Source organism: Festucalex cinctus, chromosome 7, assembly GCF_051991245.1.
Source record: "Festucalex cinctus isolate MCC-2025b chromosome 7, RoL_Fcin_1.0, whole genome shotgun sequence".
In the NCBI taxonomy this organism is placed as follows: Eukaryota; Metazoa; Chordata; class Actinopteri; order Syngnathiformes; family Syngnathidae; genus Festucalex; species Festucalex cinctus.
The window spans coordinates 22,032,702-22,050,416 of record NC_135417.1 but is presented as its reverse complement, the minus strand read 5'-3'; the positions used below and the strand labels follow the sequence as shown (position 1 = coordinate 22,050,416).

At 37.6% G+C, this 17,715-nt stretch overlaps 1 protein-coding gene across 7 annotated transcripts in view; it reads right to left on the bottom strand.

The window, feature by feature from the left end:
- The window catches only part of plecb (plectin b), a 115,512-nt gene that overhangs the window by 27,065 nt on the left and 70,732 nt on the right, over positions 1 to 17,715 (bottom strand). For 4 of the 7 annotated variants that reach the window (XM_077527653.1, XM_077527655.1, XM_077527651.1 and 1 more), the window contains 2 exons: positions 5,350 to 5,411; positions 1,386 to 1,475 (listed from right to left, as the gene is read on the bottom strand). In XM_077527653.1, coding sequence (XP_077383779.1) covers positions 1,386 to 1,475; positions 5,350 to 5,411 — 152 coding nt within the window. Of the gene's footprint in view, positions 1 to 220; positions 257 to 1,385; positions 1,476 to 5,349; positions 5,412 to 17,715 lie in introns of all 7 variants that reach the window. The other 3 variants (XM_077527654.1, XM_077527648.1, XM_077527650.1) reach the window with 1 other exon arrangement.

The following is a 17,715-nucleotide window of genomic DNA, read 5'->3' as shown; positions in this document are numbered from 1 at the left end:
GTTGCTGCTTTGCAAATGTGCAAATATGTCTTTTTAAAAACAACAACAAAGAAACAGCTAAACAGACAAAGCAAACATATTGATGGAAAAAGTACCAAAAAAAAATATGAAGAGTTGATTTGGTGATCAAGTTATTGCCTATAACAAAATTTCTGGGAAAGCACATGTAAATGATGAGGCCGGTGGGGGATACAAAAAGCCAGTTTCAAAACCCACTCACCAACTGAACTCTCCTGAGAATGTTTTTCTCCCTCAGCTAGCTCCAGAGGAGCAATGCAAAGAGGGCCAGATGGCAATGATCAGTTCACACAGAGAAAGGTTAAAGGGAGGCAAACGGGAGGTGAAGGAGAAGAGGGAGAACAGGAGCTGAGCTCTGGATGCAACAGGCGATCATAAACAAAGGCCAAAGTTCAAGTTTAAGATCATGTTTACTTCTTACCACTGACAAAAAAATAAAGTCTAATATTAGCAAGGTGGGGCAGTTGACCATATTTCCTTGAATTGGAGGAAATGTTTTAACTCACAAATAAATCAAATGTTTTTAAACACAATTTTAGGTTCATGTTAGAGGACAGAAAATAACTAACTTCGGTTTCAATTGCAGTTCTGCACTGAGCAGATCCAATTTCCACGGAGGAGTTCCATAGCAGAGGTCATTAGGTTCTTTAGTTGACACTAAAAATCAGCACTGCCTCTATAATAGTTGCAGCCAAGTAGTGCACTCCATAATAAGCATGGGCCGATTACCGGTTGGACGGTGCAACGTGGTTTTAAAAAGTTAAGGTTTCAATAAGAGCTAATACAGTCTGTCACCGGTAATGAGCTGCTCTTTTCATTTTTGAGGGGACTGCGAAGCGGGGCAAGATATGACTGGCTGCTTGCAGAGTTGAGTAAATGAGCTACCTACTATTATGTTTTTTTTCTTCTCCTTCTCAAGTAACAGTTGCGCACGGAGGAAGAGGGAGCAAGATGAAAAAGACACATGCAAACACGGATGCTTTTTTGCTCTGATTAAATGTGCATTCCCCCCCCCAAAAAAAAAATGTGCCAGTGGGTACTAGTTATCCCCAAGGACAAAATGAGAAAAGTACAAAACAAATAAAATAAAAAAATAAAAATAAAAATAAAGGATTGTGTTCAATAGGGGGGGGAAAGATTTGTTTTTTTAAAATATTATTGTAGTTAAAAAAAAATAAAAAATAATTAAAAAAAGGACACTTTCAATACCGTGATACAGCATCTGTCAGAATCTAATATTGGCCCATGCCTATTACACAGATGACAGAAAATAAGAGTATGATCAAACTAACTGACTAACAAACTGACTTAACAAAATGGGCATTTGTTGCTTCAAGCAAACATTTGAGACATACAAAAATACTGACCAGTTTTTCTCCAGAGAGGACCTCCAGCAAAGAGATCAGGTTATGTCCATCTCGAAGGTCCTCATACAGATCTGATACATGACGCTGAGCCTACCAGAAGAACACAACAAACTATATGAGCTATGGTGTGACAAAGTTACAGTACATTATTATATCTATAGAATTGTACAACAGTTGTATAAGCTAATTCAACCTAATTGGAAATAGTGTCTAGTTCAGCACTGAGTTTGTTAGATAAGAATTCCCCTACAGCGCTGTCTTTTCTGCCAGCACAATTATACATAAGTCAAGAATGTAGTGCCGTAAGCCACTCAAGTCTGAGCCTTCCTAAAAATGCAGAATAAAAAGCGAGGAATCTATGAGTTAAACCAGATAGCACATTACAAAAACAAAAATCAACTCAACCACATAAATGAGGATTTAAAGATGGCAATGAACTGAAAAACAGTGCTCATAATGAGTAAGTGATGGAGGTGCAGTGTTCAGACAAGTCGGAAGGTGAGCGGAAACACAATTTGACGTGACAATAGAGCACACTCGGTAAATGTGGGATCAGTCACAATGCAAGTATTGTATCAGCCATCCTTCCAGTCCACACATGTTTATAAGAGCTAAAATACAACATGCTGGTACCTACCTCTGCTCTCCAGGGCTAAATAGAGAGATTAAAACCGATGAGTAATGTACAAAAGGAATGGAAACAAGAAAAAAAAATCAAGTGCAATGTGCAGTATGATATATAGTTTGATGGTTTGGAATACTGTAGATGGCTTGCTGGTATGTAAAAGCAAGAGACATTTTGATAAGCGTAGTAAAATTTGAGCAACACCAAATACTAAGCATTACTAAAGGATGATATTGTTTGGTCTTGTAGCAAAAGAAACCTCAGCCCCTAAATGGAATGAAACAAAATTGCCCTTACAAGTTAGAACAGCGGATGATTCATTTTGGCAGGAATTGAAACCACCCTGAGAACAACTTACATGCAGACGAAGCCACAAAGTGGCCACCAGGGTTCACTGTTAAAACACTTTAACTACTTACTTCACAGACTTGAAAAATACAGTATTTGTTACAAAGTATCAAGTAAAAATATCTTAGCGCTAGCAAGTTCTTTTTCAGTTTATTGACCTGCAATTAATTGTGAGAGTAAAATGCACTCACACAGTTGTAAATGCATTATGCTCATTTTTATATGTTTTCTAAATTGTTATTGGCCTGCCCTGGTTAATGTTGTCACTGATTCACTTTACCTACTTATCAGCACCTTTTAATAGCATAGCAATGAATAGAGTATGTGGATTCAACATGATCAGCTGTAATGTGTTGTATGATGATACACGACAAATTACCCTAAAAGGCAAATATAACGTTTTTTCTTTCAGGGTGAAAATCATTCACAAAAGACGACTGACAGGCAATCAAACTTGTCACCCACAACTCTGTCTTCAAGTACTTAATATGCCCTGCATTTGACATTAAGTAAACATTACCTTACGCAATCCTCTACAACACATCGACTGCAAGGAAAACTCTGCTGTGTGTCCCTTTACAGCCCCTCCTTACCACACCCAAACTATAGTATGTGCCCTGCCTGGCCCACCATTAAACTATCACTATCAATCACTTTGTCAGTTTTACTTTAGCACAGCATTCCATACTGTTAACACTTTCCTGTCCATATGCGAGTCATTCTAAATATTCAGTAACATTTAATGTTGCTAATAAGAAGTAAATGTATTTGCATTGCCAGTAAGAAAATAAATGACTGTATATCTTCTCACATGTACAAAATGGCATTTGTAATATGGCAGAATTGAAAATGAAAACCGAGTTAATAACAGGCAGCTGTGGCCAAGCAGTTGAGATCAATTTCGAATCATCCCCGGACACACAGCTGTGGTGTCATTGAGCAAGGAGTGCCGAGAACAGTGTGTGTTTGCGGTGATGGGTCAAATGCAGAGCTCAAATTTTGTGTGTGACAAAAAATGTAATTCATTTCAATAAATACACTGTATTTACAAAATGTAAGACTTTGTACCACATTACTGTAGTACTGATGTTGTTTAATTGTCCTATTTTACCGAATTAATGAAGTACACATACGCTACTTGGCAATTCCTTGTTTTAAGATGCAGGAGTGAGTTCGTCTCAAATGCAAATTTAGGATGGCTAAACTAGTTGCTAGATGAATTCTTGATAAAACAAAACAGGGAGTCCTCAAGTTACGACGGAGTTCCGTTCCTACGATGGCGATGTAACCTGAATTTCGACTTAAGTCGAATTTCACCGTTAAAGTCAATATTTATATCAAAATACTTTGTACAGTAATTACAAAAACATATTTGTGCCACCCGGAAGAATCTGAACCAATATTTCGTGTTTCTGCACGGACATTCATTGCTGACGGACGGCAGAGCGGAGCTAATTCATAGTTAAACATGGAAATGTGACGCGCCTGAAGGCGAGCCGGTGTGCTCGATGGACTTCCGTTGCTGGAGATGACAACAACACAAATTTATATAACTTTAAAATGGCGTGTTTACTGTGGGAAATTAATGAAAAAGAACGTGCTACTGACGAGGCACGGGCGCCGTAAAGTTGAAACGACGTAGGTCGCGTACGACGTAACTTGAAGACTCCCTGTAGTAATAATATGCCAGTGTTAACGTAAACTATGGAGAGCGCAACAATGATGTTTACACTTGTGAGTAAATCTGCATGCAGTGTGTCTTTTTCAGTTTAAGATGAGCCGGAATGCATGTACCCACCTAAACCTTGCACAGCACGTGCTACTGTTGGCCTCTACAACCATGAGGATTGGGCTGAACTGCATAATTTCACTTCTCAGAGGGAACTAAGATAATCCAGATGTCTATGAGTCACACTCCAAAGTTTGCAGTGAACACACAGGAAGAGAAACGAACGCGCGAATAAGTACATGTGGTGGTACGATCCGTTAGTGCTGCACTCACATGGAAAAGAAAACACTGTACCACCCCACCAACCACCGCCACCCACCTAGTTACATATCCAAGGGAGATGAACGGCCTTAGTGAAAAAAACGTCCACTCAACAAACAAGTACTTAATTCCACATGGCTACACATCTACACATATATTACTGTCCATTGTAGTGTTGAGAAAGACAAGTGACACAAAGATGGAGAATGACACTACTACGAAGGCGGGGCGTGCGTTATTGAAGCAAATATTTCAATCAAGAGAAACTTAAGCGTTCCCTCGTGCACTGTTTGCCCTCATGAATTAACCATTTATCAGGTGGCTTTCAGGCTTCAGGTTGAAACAGATTCCCATCTGGTGACTGACAGGCCGTTGGGGAAACTCACGAAATTCCTGTTGCCCAGTCGGCCTCTGGTACGCAAGAGGGAGAGCTAACATCGAAAATTCGGCCGGATACGTAATATATGATAATCAATCATACTAACTGGACATGATGAGAATAACACAATGAATGGATTTCGATGGTGACTATGGTGGAATCATGCATACTGTAATTTTATCAGAACTGGACCAAGTTTCTATATTCTCATAATAATAATAATTTGTTATATTTCATAACTGTGCTTTTATACAACTTTTTGAAATATACTCTTTTTTTGAAAATAAAGCTCTTAGCAAAATTTTTATACTTAGTTATTAGCAGCTGTATATATGTTTTGACCATGTATTTGGGCGCTCCCCTCCCCCCATCCTATAGATTAATGTGATCACTCAATTCTTGCCAACAAGACTAAAACACACCCAGGTATTTGCTATTTGCTTAAGGGTAAATTCATTAACTTCACCACATCTGGGTTTCAACACTTATGTAGCACTGAGCATTGCATCCTGTTGTCGACAGAAAGTCAGTGCAATGATTTGCAGAACTACATCTACAAGGATCAGTGAAAGTGGATTTTGGGGACAAGTGTATGTTTTCTATTTTGAAGAGTGTCCATTACCTTAATCAAGTGCTTGTTCACCCATTTTGTGAAGGTCTTTTTCTGTACTCGATCTCGTTCATCTGCAAAATACAGAAACCACATCAAAATATTTCATAACCAGTGCATTAATGTAAAAAGATAGGGGTGGGGTTGGTGGGGATGTCGTACTGTAGAATGATTGTGTTTCATGAAACCTTACAGCTGAATATAATGCAATTGGAGCAAAAGTAAAGGTAATGCTTTTAATTTGTTCACATGAATAAAGCAAATATAAAGGTGTGGTTACTAAGTCAGTAGGTGTGTTTCTTTTCCGGACAAACATTATTTGTCAATGGGTGGAAAACAAAACAACGGACAATGTATGACTGTATGTGACTGCATCAATGCAGTAAGAGCAGATTTCCCCCATTGCCTCAAAGGAAACGTCTCAATCTGTCTATGCTTGATTCAAACGTTAACATACTGTCTCTATATGACATGACATGGCACACAGTACCAAGTGCAGAAAGTAATTATCAAACAAGACACGGCAAGACCCAGAGAGGGAACACACCCAACTACGCTGCCTGCATTTACCCACCTCCTGTTGTGTCTCTTTGAGAGAACAGGTAAAAACCACAAGGTGTGTTTTACCAGCGTTTATTATTGTGTCTGTTCCAAATTACAAAGGATGTTGCTCACTAGAACGTCAGCGTATAAGCCTTGTATTAGGAAAGGACTGAGGAATTTATGATAAGCCTGCGTGCAACTTGAGTTCTACTCATAATTATTGACTCACACAGCAAGTCCAATATTGTATCAGAGTGACCTATGACCATCACTATAAAATCTTTTGTCTTGTCAGTAAAATGAGAGTGATATGTTCACAGCAAAGTGGCACACCCAGTAATGGTTACGCAAAAGGCAGACGTAAAATCCTTCCTCAGTAGATGCCCAAATTCTACATTATTTTCCTTACAGTAATTGTACTTAAACATTATTGAACTCAATGGAACTTGGACGAAGAAGACACTACTTGAATTGCTCTCCTGGGACAAATAAAGTTTTGGGGTATGCACTTAATTGAACTACAGCAATCTCTTTCTGTCTGTCAAAAGGGACGTTTGCCAACTAGACTTGTGCCACAGATAACACTTTCCTAAAAACTGCTTTCGACAAGAGTTCCTCTTTGGCACACGCAGTCAAAGCATTCTACCCCCACTGTTATTACCTCACCCGGTTTCCACTGTTGCACGCTGACATTTGACTTCATAAATGCAGGCTAATGATTGTTGATAGAGGCTAACGCCAGTGTCACCAGACACAAACAAAGGCCCAAAACAGTCTAGCAGGCAACAATATTTCAGGCTGCTATCAGTCTTGAGTCAGTGTGACACAAGAAAAAGTCAACAGTAGCAATGTCTGTAAAATCTACAGTATTTCACCACTGCATGGCATGAGGTATCCATTTCTCTCTTAATAACATGCTTTAAGAGCACTAACTTATTCAACTAAAAGTTTATGATATTGTTATTGTTCATACATGTAGCCAACTAAACATGTTTGAAAGGCATTACAACTTCTCATACTGGTACCTTTCCTGGTGTCCATAGCCTTCAACATCCCCTGGTAATAGATTTCATCTGAGGGCATCCTGTCTCTGCCCATGCTGTCAGATGAAAAATTCCTGTACCTCTGATGTGAAGAGGCCATTGTTTGTCACAAATAGTATTCCTAATTTCAAAATATCATTGGTGACTGGCTGCCAATGTGATCTTGGTCTTGGCTCAATCAGTCCTTTGGTTTGTACCAGCAGTCCTGTGGCCCCGGGTCCGCTCACTACTTGGAAAATCTACCAATTTCTCCTCTCTTGCCTCTGACCCTCCCCACTCCCTGACTGGGTTCAGTTTTGCACTTCTTTATCCTCCTTGCGTGTTTTTCCCTTCCCCTTTCTCCGCTCACCCAGTCCCGTTCATAGTAAATGGTGCCTGTGGGCTATAAAATCCAAGCCTGTCTTCCTATGTGCCGTTCCTAGTGTGTATTTAGTGGAGGACATTGTGGGTAGGGCTCTAAACACACCCAAAGCCAGAAGAGGAGGGAGGCGGGAGAAGTGTAGTAACAAGCAAGTACTATCACTTAATCATCCCATTTGCAAAAAAAACATCACACACACCCTCTAGCTGAGTCAAAGCATAATGCAGCATATACAGATAATACTGCAACTTGCAGACGATAAGGACCAAGCCATGTCCCGAAATATTGAAGATCCATGAATAATTGACTCCTTAAAAGGAGTTTGTTGACGCTACAAGATGGCAGCAAAGCACTAAAAACAAAGTTCATAAAGTATCAACACTATGCAACTGCCATGTACACGATCATGAAACCATGTTGCATAAACAGTTTCATTCATTGGTTAAATTATTCAATACAAACAAACCACCTTCACATGAGGTTCATCAATGGAATTAACTACCTATTAACTAGCTGAAATAACGTGCCAGCACAAAATAAGGTTACATCACACACGGGCATACAGATGCACTATCACTTTAAACAAACATTTACATTCAACTTTTTGGATTTACACACAATAATACAGTTTAGGGAACACAGATCAATTGTAACGCACATTAGACTACACAGGCTATTCTTAGCTGCATTTGGGAGGGAAGCAGAAAATGACTTTCAGTTTTGTTTTTGACTATGCACGAGACACAATCAAGGACCACCAACAAAACAGGATGTCTTAAACACAGATGAAAAAACACTGTCAATGTATTAAACTTAACAATAACACAATTCAACTAGTTGGTGCCACAGTAATAACGTTGGATAGTTTCCCTAAAACAATCAGTGAATATACACATTTGCAAATGCCAAACTGAACAATTTGAAAAAAATTTTTTTATTTTTATTTTTCCCAGTTTTAATCCAGTTTAGTTTGGCCTGAAAGAACATGGTTGACTTGCTGTGGTCAACCGTTTTATGAAGTAATCAGCAAATCATCTTATCATCTGAGACTAATTGCACATTTCCTGTGTTGTGGAATTTAATCCAAACACGTATATTTATTACTTCCTGTAAGCCAGAGGGTCTTGCCTTGGAGGTGCAGTGACACGCCAGTGATAAGTGGGGAAAAATAAATAAATGCTGAGAAGTTGCTTTCCTTGGTAAATTATAGTACTTCATCACAAATACAAGTGTTTAGTACTGCTTGTATAAGGACACAATAATGACTTCTTAGTTGTTTTATGAATATAACAGTTCTCTAGGCAGGGTGTATCCTCCTGAAGTTAAAACCCATTTTATAATGATTTTTATTTTAGCAGCAAGCTTACTATATATAAAGATGTATCATATCCCCCCACCTTTTCTGACATTACGTTTGGAGGCAACCAAAGCCATTTTCTAAGGTGCAAAGTATTAAACCCAACCTGTACGAACATGAAGGCGCTGCATGTGTACGCGAGTCTGCATGGGTGTGAGCCTGTTTGCTCATTTTGAGCTACGTTTTGAAGATCAAGAGACACACCCGTGGAGTTCCATTGAATGTCTAGGCAAGCTTAGGAATTAAGGAGTGGTGCAGGGGTGGGAAATTTGGAGCCAGAAAGGAACGTAATCATGATTTACTTAATATAATTTAAGGTATATACTGTATATAATAGTGTCTGGCATTGCTTATGCGGTTATAGCATGTTTTAATTAATAGGATCATCATGAAACATGATGATTGTGAGCCTGATCGCACATTGCTATGCCACATTGCTAGCAGAACACACCCATATGTTGTTAAAAAAAAAAAAAAAAAAAAAAAAAAAAAAAAATGTTTTGTTTTCCCACAGAGATGGTCATATAGGGCATAATAAACTTGATGTAACTGAGGCAAGACTTTGTCAGTTGTTTGAAATGATCAGAGGCACTGGTTATTCAGTCGCAACCAGTTATTTTAAACATAATGGCTTATTAATACATTCCTAAAACTCTATCAATTTTGAAAGTTTAGCAAAGTATAATGTTTACTGCAAACTATTGTGCTTGTCTAAAATGTTTCTGGTGCATACAAATACTCGCTTTGCTGGAACAAAATAGTGCCTTGATTTTGAGAGGATATTCTACTGAATGCTTGTGGGAATACATTGACTACTGAGCTCCAAGTTGGCTTTGACAGTGGAATTTCTTCTTTGATCTTCTCACATCAGGGGTCGCCGCAGCAAGTCATGTTGGAAGGGCTCAGGTTTTAAACTGGATGCCTTTCCTGGCACAGCCCTCCCATTTATCTGGACTTGGACCAGCAATAAATTGGACCAACAGAAGCTGCATAAAAAGAAACTATATATTGTATACCCCAACACGACCAAGGAGCATCCATTAAAAACTAGAGCTATTCATTCTGTCTAAAACTCTTTGAGGAGACCCAAATCAGAGTCGACGATCCAGAAACTGTGGAACACTGTCGTCATGAGCTCTTTCCTTCACATAGGAGACGTATCATTAAGGTCTCAAAATGCCTACGACTCTCCTCCCTCATCCTGCTCCATTAAAACCAGATGGAACACCGTGGTCTTATACAAACAGGCAGAGTTGGGGAATTTTGAGGACGACATAGGTTTTTACTGCATCACAAATTATACCGCAGACCAATTTATTTTATGACTTGCATGCATTTATTATTTATATTATTATAGTTGGACATTCACAAACATTTTCACCATTGGAGAAATACTGGTCACCTGATTTTATATCATTGGAATTGGTCCAAACACCCCCCCTTTGGTGAAGCCCAATTTCAATGTTCAATACCCCTTTTTTTCTCGACCAGTACTACTCAACTCTTGATTCGGCAGAGATACCAATATTAAATAAATACCAATACCGCTTGATATCTATCTATCTATCTATCTATCTATCTATCAATTTTCTTAGTTTATTCACGGGAGAAGAAGTGCTGTAAATAAAAATAGGAAAAATAAGTTTAGGATATCGGTACACAAAAATAAAATAAATGAATAACATAATAATAATAATAATAATAATAATAATAATAATAATAATAACTAATGATGGTGGAGCAGGATTACCTGTTATTCAAACGTTGAAAAAACAAATCACAAATGCTTACATTATACATTAAATTTCCCCCAAAAAAACAATGACAAATCATTTTACAGCAATAACTATGTAGCATTTTGCTTAAAATTTCATGAAATTATTCTAATTTATAGTTCCTGATCATAAAATGCCCACAAGAGGTTTGCTGATACTGGTATCCACTGCTGTCACGAGTATCGATACAGTGAAATAAGGTCGGGTATCAGCCAGATAACGATACTTTGTATCAGTACCCACCCATCCCTAACATTGATTAAGGATATTCCAACATAAGCAGTCATACATCTATATAAACATATACATTATATTCACGCCACCATTACCATCAGAGCTTTGACTCCTGAAAAAAATGATTTCATTATGGCTTGTGAAAATGGCAAATTCATTTGAAGTATCCCAAAGAGATTCTTTGTGAGGGCTGCAGAAGACTGACGTCGATGTATCGGGTTACGCTTATTGCTTGGCTCGTATTTCTTTCATAACAGCATGTCTTCACTAGTCTTTTCAGGTGAGCGTGTAAGTAATATTGCATTATCTGTCCCACCACACCCCAGCCATAGAAAAGGAATGTTGATAAAAGTAGGAGTGACCTAAACACACCCTAAGGATTGCTTTACAGAGTTATCTTTCTAAGAAGAAGCAGAATTTTAGAAAATGTAAGGCAGGACGAGATAGTTGGCACATTGATCACATCACATGCCAGATTATGCAGTCCTCTGCGTAACACACCTTTTGATTGTAAAACATGCACCAGCCATGCAAGTTGAGCCTCCTCAGTTTTATTATAACAGTAGACAATCAGTTGGGGATGACTATCCATGAAGCGGATTTTTGCAGTTCTGCAGATGAAAAATAACTCCTTAACATTATCCATATTCGAGAAGAACGTCAATGGCTTCTTCCTGGTCTATGCGCCACTCAGCTTAAAAGTATTTTTTATTTATTTATTTATTTTTTGCTTAATTTTGATGATTGTATTTAAAATACATTTTTATATTGCCAAAACGATGTTAAAATGGTTAAAACTCGTCATTGCAAATGTAATTTGATTTACTTTTCTTTAAGAATACATTAATGAATTATTTTCATAGTGTCCTAGATGATAAACCTATAAAGTATATGCATATCTTCAAGTACATCTGCAACAATCCAATAAGATCAAATGCACAAGTTGTTAACAAATCCATCTTTTTGTTGACATTGGACTACGATGGCGCGTCGCATTATCATCCAATTAACACTCCGACCTGATGGCAGATATCAGACTGAGATGTCTGAATTCAGTGTAACAATCATCAAACATCTGAAAAACGTATTTAACTCAACAAGCTTCTATGATTAGACACAACAGCTGAGTTTTAAAATAGCTCAGCTGTGAGATTGCAGAAGCCTGGAAAGCCACCAAGCATCAGGCTGGCCATCATGTCAGTCGTTAAAACTGATCTATTTAGCTTGGGTAGGCATGCAACCTGGTGGTGTGCAGAGCTGTGGGGTGGTGCGCTTGCACTGGCTTTAAAAAAAAAAAAAAAAAAAAAAAAAAAAAAAAAAAAAAAAGCATCAAATGTCTCCCTCTGCAGGTCAGAGCATCACATACCTCTTGGAAGTAAAATTAGATTATACAACTTTTAATATTTATTTTATTTGACTACTTCTTTATAACTGCCAAACTTTTAACCAAGCAAACTGCACCAGCAAAAAAAAAAAAAAAAAAAATTACATGAAGCTGTCAAAAAGAATTGTTTTCATTTTGAAGACTTTTGTTACATTGCCTTTGCCAAAGAGATGTTTTGGGGGTTTCCCCACTAATGTTTGTTTCTGTTGTTTCTCAGTCAACCAGACAAAAAAAAAAGTTGCAGGGCCATTTATTAATTAACAAAAGATTTTGAAAACATGAATCTCTTAGTTTATTGTCACTCAGTTTTCAAAATGCGACATTATTTAATTTTGCCTTCAAGAGCATAAAAAATGCACCCCTAAGTGCCTGGTTTTACAGTATTTTCCTTCTTTTCTGTGTGTGTTTTTTTTTTTTTTTAAAGACATTCAGGGTTAGCAAACCTTTGGAATATTGATAATAACAATACTGATATATTTAATTAAAATTAAGACAAAACATGCCACATATCTTACGTAGCTTATATGTGTCATACGTTAACCAAGACAAAATAAATAAATAAAGGCTAATGCACAAACTTGTGTGGTATTTCCCTAAATCTTAATAATGTTGAAAATGGGGCACTTGAGAATGTTTCTATGAAGACTGTAATCATCAATTGACATTACTGTCATGAAGTCATTACTGTATTCTTTGTTGCAGATGGTTTCATGTCTGACAGCTTTGCCATAGAAAGTAAAACAATACTTTTTAGAAGCAAAAAGGAAAACAAAACATTTCAGCCACTGGAGGATGAGCAGCCAAAAACAACAGCCATGTTCCAGAAAGTAAGACAAATAGTCTTTGAAATCATTAGTAATTTACCTATACCTAAATGTCACCAAGCTATTGTATTGTAAAGGATGAAACTGATTATATTTGTGTGACATGTCTACAGTCATTATTCATTGACCAAAAAAACAAACAAACAAGGAATATCTATTGGGTTCACTTCTCACTTAAAGTCAGCTACATCCATAAATATTACAGATGCAAATAAATCTATATCTCAAATATTTTTTTTTTCAACTCTGATGATGATTGTGTATGTTGCGTTTGTTGTGATTTGCGTGAGATACTCAGATTACATATAATTGTTGCAATTAATTTGGCTACAGCTGTAGGCAAAGTCTTACCACAGGGCATTCCTTTTCAAAAAAGTCTAGCCAGTCTTTAACCCATTAAAGGCCTTCATTGAAATGGCCTTGAAATTTAACATCCTAGAGGGTTATTTATATCACAATACTTTTTGTTTTTGATTTTTACTTTAACTTTTAAGCTTTTTTTCCTCATCCTTAACTGATTACAATTACATTCATTATTGTATGATTTAACTGCATCATTTCCTTTCTCATTCCTTTTCTTCACCGACTAGTAGGTAAACCAAATGGTTTAACTAGCTTTTAGTGCTGGATGTACTGTAGTAGTAGTAGTAGTAGTAGCAGGACTATAAACATTTTGCATTTTACATTACATACATACATACATCTACATTTTAAAGTTAAAGTGTGCAAATCCCAAATTTTCTCATCATACATTTCAATAAAACATTCAGTACTGATTTTAAACACTTTTTTTTTTTTTTTATCTGATATTAAACATAGAGCATAAAAAACAATTTCTGAAAATATTAACATGTATTGTATGATGATGAAGGTAGAATAATATTCGGAGTAAATCTACAAGATAGTTCATTCTTATGCAGAATTATGGGGGGGGACAGTAACCTTAAAAGGTGCATTGCAGGGTTTGACACTTTTTTTTACTTGCAACTGCCACGTTTGGCCTAAAAGGAAACTGCAGTCTTCTGTATAAAGCTTATGTCTGGTGTGCGTGCGAATACATGTGCTCGAATAAACTCTTCATTTTTTTTTCAACTCGATTGGAGTCTGAGCTAGAGTTTGGGCTCGAACCTTTTTTTTTTTTTTCTTTTCAGATTCCATCTCAATTATGTTGTACGCTAGCTAAGACAACACAACATCTCCACAGGGATGAGCATGATGTCAACCTCCACCACTCCACCCTTAAGAAGCGGACACACCACAATGAAGGGAAGATTTACAGTTTAAATTTCAGGGCTTGTTGTACTCATCTGGGCATTGGTGGATCATGCTTGTTGTAGAAAAACCTTTAACATTAACATTTTAAACCCCACAATGCACTTTTAACTGTGGTTAGTTCTTATGAGAGAGTCCCGTGGCTTCACTCAGCTCAAGCAAGCTACTCCACACACAATTGGTCAGGTCTCAAGTTCAACTTACCTACACAACACATTTTACTGAGTAGATATCTATTCCAGTTTCCAGGTGTGCGTATTTCATTCAGATTGTATGTCATCCCTGTAACGGTCCAACTTTTAGCCATTACGAACCTACATAATAGAGCAAAGACCAACCAGCAGCCCTTCAACACCGGGCCATCTGGTGTGAGGACTTTTAAAAAGGAACAGGAAACACTTTTGAATTGATGTTTTTGCCCATCCCACTTTTCTCACACCATTTTTATGGTCAAAACAACAGATAAGAGATTAAAGGAACACACCACTGAACATTAATTTCCCTTCATTATATAAGGCAGTGTGTATTAACATACCATCCCTACATACTACAATCATCACTCAGAATATTCGGTTTACAAATAGGCTATATGTAAACATTTATGGAAGTTTTGTTACAATCACTCCAATTGCTTGTCCATGTCTTATCATGAATAACAATCGCAAATGGAAAAGCTAAAGCCTGATGTGCTAAAATCGCACTTATCGGGCACTACATTTTATGTTCACGCTAATAGATTGTGTGCACTGTTGGTGGACATGTTTGTGCGCGATTTGCTAAGATCTCAAATATTGGGAGCTGAATTGCGTTTGCACTCACTCTAACCGAGTTGTTGGTAAAAGGTGAACAAGTAGTAGACAAGAGGGTTTTGCGCTTTAGGCAGCGCTGATAGTTTTCACTAAGGAACATTTGTAGGAGAACTACATGTGCAAAATGAAGTTTAAAGTCATATTCTCAGAGGTAATTAATTGTGATAATGTGGGGGAGGAAACTACATAAAAACATCTTTTGTTTGATTTAACTCAACCTGACTGTATTGCGATTCGATGGATGTGCCCATCCTGCTTTACATTCCATACTGCAAATTTTCACGAGGCTAGGCAAAAAATAAGTAAATAAATAAATTGATGGAAATTCCCCGATATACAAAAAAAAGTCAATAAAGGTTTGTTTGGCAGGTGCCTCGTGTGTAGCCTATATTAGAACAACACAAAACACACTGATAGAAAATAAAATGTGAAAAATTAAATCTCTATTACTTTAAAACCAGGGGTTGGTATTGCACAGCATTCCTCTAAGTTGAATGACTCAATGACTTCCATATGATCCGTGCTGCTAGAATTGAGTTTGTTGACCAAGAATTGACCATTCCAATTGAATGTTTCCCTGTGCATATACATCTGATGCCCATGTGCGATCTATGGAACATGGTTTACAAAACCCTAGGGGGTTGGGTTCACAAGTGGTATGAGCAACTCCCCAACATTGTACCAGATGTGTTACAATATCTCCAGTTCATGCTTGTCCTACCCAATGCGGCACCCTAGGCAAGAATTTATTTGGTCCCGTCCTTTATTTGTGATTTACATATTACTTACAAAAGAAACTGAAAAGCGATGTAACATTTTCTGGAATTTTTATCACCAAATATGAAAATGAAAAACCCAATAGATTCTATGCAACCATATTATACAATGCAATATTCACATTAGGAGCGGAAATAAGGCCACTACTGCTACTTTGCAGTTCACTTATCGCGGATTTATCATTTCGTGGATTTGTATTTGGGTCCAAAATTCATGTATTACAGAGTTGATCTTGGGTTGTGCCTCGCTATATCACAATTTTTTTTAGAGATTATTATAGTTCTTGTTTGAACAGCTATGATGAGCTAAACTGTGAAGTTTGGCATAGCTTACCTGCTAGCTAGACACATTACAGTCAACTGAGAGAATTGTCATTTATAGAGGAAAGGAATGGGGCAGTACACAAGACACACCTTTTGTCATGTGTTCCTTTCTTTACTGTGTCACATTCCTCTTTGTTGAATAAATCAAGTGGGTGTCGCTCTGGTAGGATATCACTGTATTTACACAGCTGACAGAAATATTGCTATCATCACCTCCGGGTGGAAAACGCACCCCATCCCAAAACTGTATCGTGATGAGCTAAACTGTACCAAAGTGAACACCCAGTGGGACCTGCCCATCAGGGTTCACTCACTCATTGCTGCAGCCGACAGCAGAGGCCGCTCTATTCATTCCTTTTTACATGGCGCCATTCCACCTGGGTCATGGAAGAATGTTAATGTCCATGTTCTCACTTTGACACGCACAACACAACAACGCAGGATCCTAACTGAAGCAGAGCTAAGGAACGAGGAAACAAAATCTAAGAGGTTTGGTATTACACGCTCACCACTGCAATAAATGTTAGTTTACACAAGAGGCAGATCTGTTGCCATGTAGATAGATAGATAGACAGACAGACAGACAGACAGACAGACAGACAGACAGACAGATAGACAGATAGATAGATAGATAGATAGATAGATAGATAGATAGATAGATAGATAGATAGATAGATAGATAGATAAAAAATAAGTGGACAGCAAAGACCTGAGATCCCTGTATTGGGTACCATTTTACCAAGTACCAAGTAGTCCCCAATGTCACTAACAAATACTGAAACCACGAGTGTGTACCCCCCCCCCAATACAATACAAAAAATAATAATAATGACAGGTAATTTTAAAGAAAGACCTACACAGTATATATCAATATTCATCCACCCATCTCATATTTATTTTTTTATTTTAGTATGCTTGATTTGCATTTGATGAATTCATGTAGTGAATCAGACAAAGGATGACACTAGATCAATCAATTGGACCTTATTTCTATATCTGGGAGTTTAGTCACATATTTATTCAACATTTCAAGACTTTTCTTTTTCGCCTGTTCACAGTCACATTACTTTGCTTGGATCGATAACGCATCAAACGTGCTCACATCAGAAAAACCCTCTCAGACGGCATAGTTAGAATTTCATTTTAACTACAGGTAGTTTGTTTGAAATTGAATTATAATGCCTCTGCAGGTTTCTCAGACACAGACAGGTTTTTAGTGCTCAGCAAACAAGACAAAACCGGTTTGGGAAGCACTGTTGTTGTTTAAGCTGTCATCTGCAACTCTGCTGTAAAACAGCGAGCCACTGGGTGTTCTGTTGGAATCCTATCCGTGTCACGCATGCCTCTGCAACACGAAACCAATCAAGTCAGCTCCCATAATCACAATGAGGGGTAGTTATTTGCGATTGCAATTAAATGCAGACATTACTATGACATCTTACAGGCATAATATGACATTCTGAAACTGATTGAGTGGTGGAATAGAATCTAAAAACAGCCCCGCCCCGTGTGTACTGGACCAATTGTTTGTAACGATTTTGCTTTTAAACATGTTAAGTTCTGTGCTGACTATTGCAAAACACTTTTGAGATGTTTGACTCCAATTTGCATCTAACTTACCTTTTGTGTTCTCTCAAGTTCCAAAATGCAATGAGAGTCACTAAGTGTCCCACCAC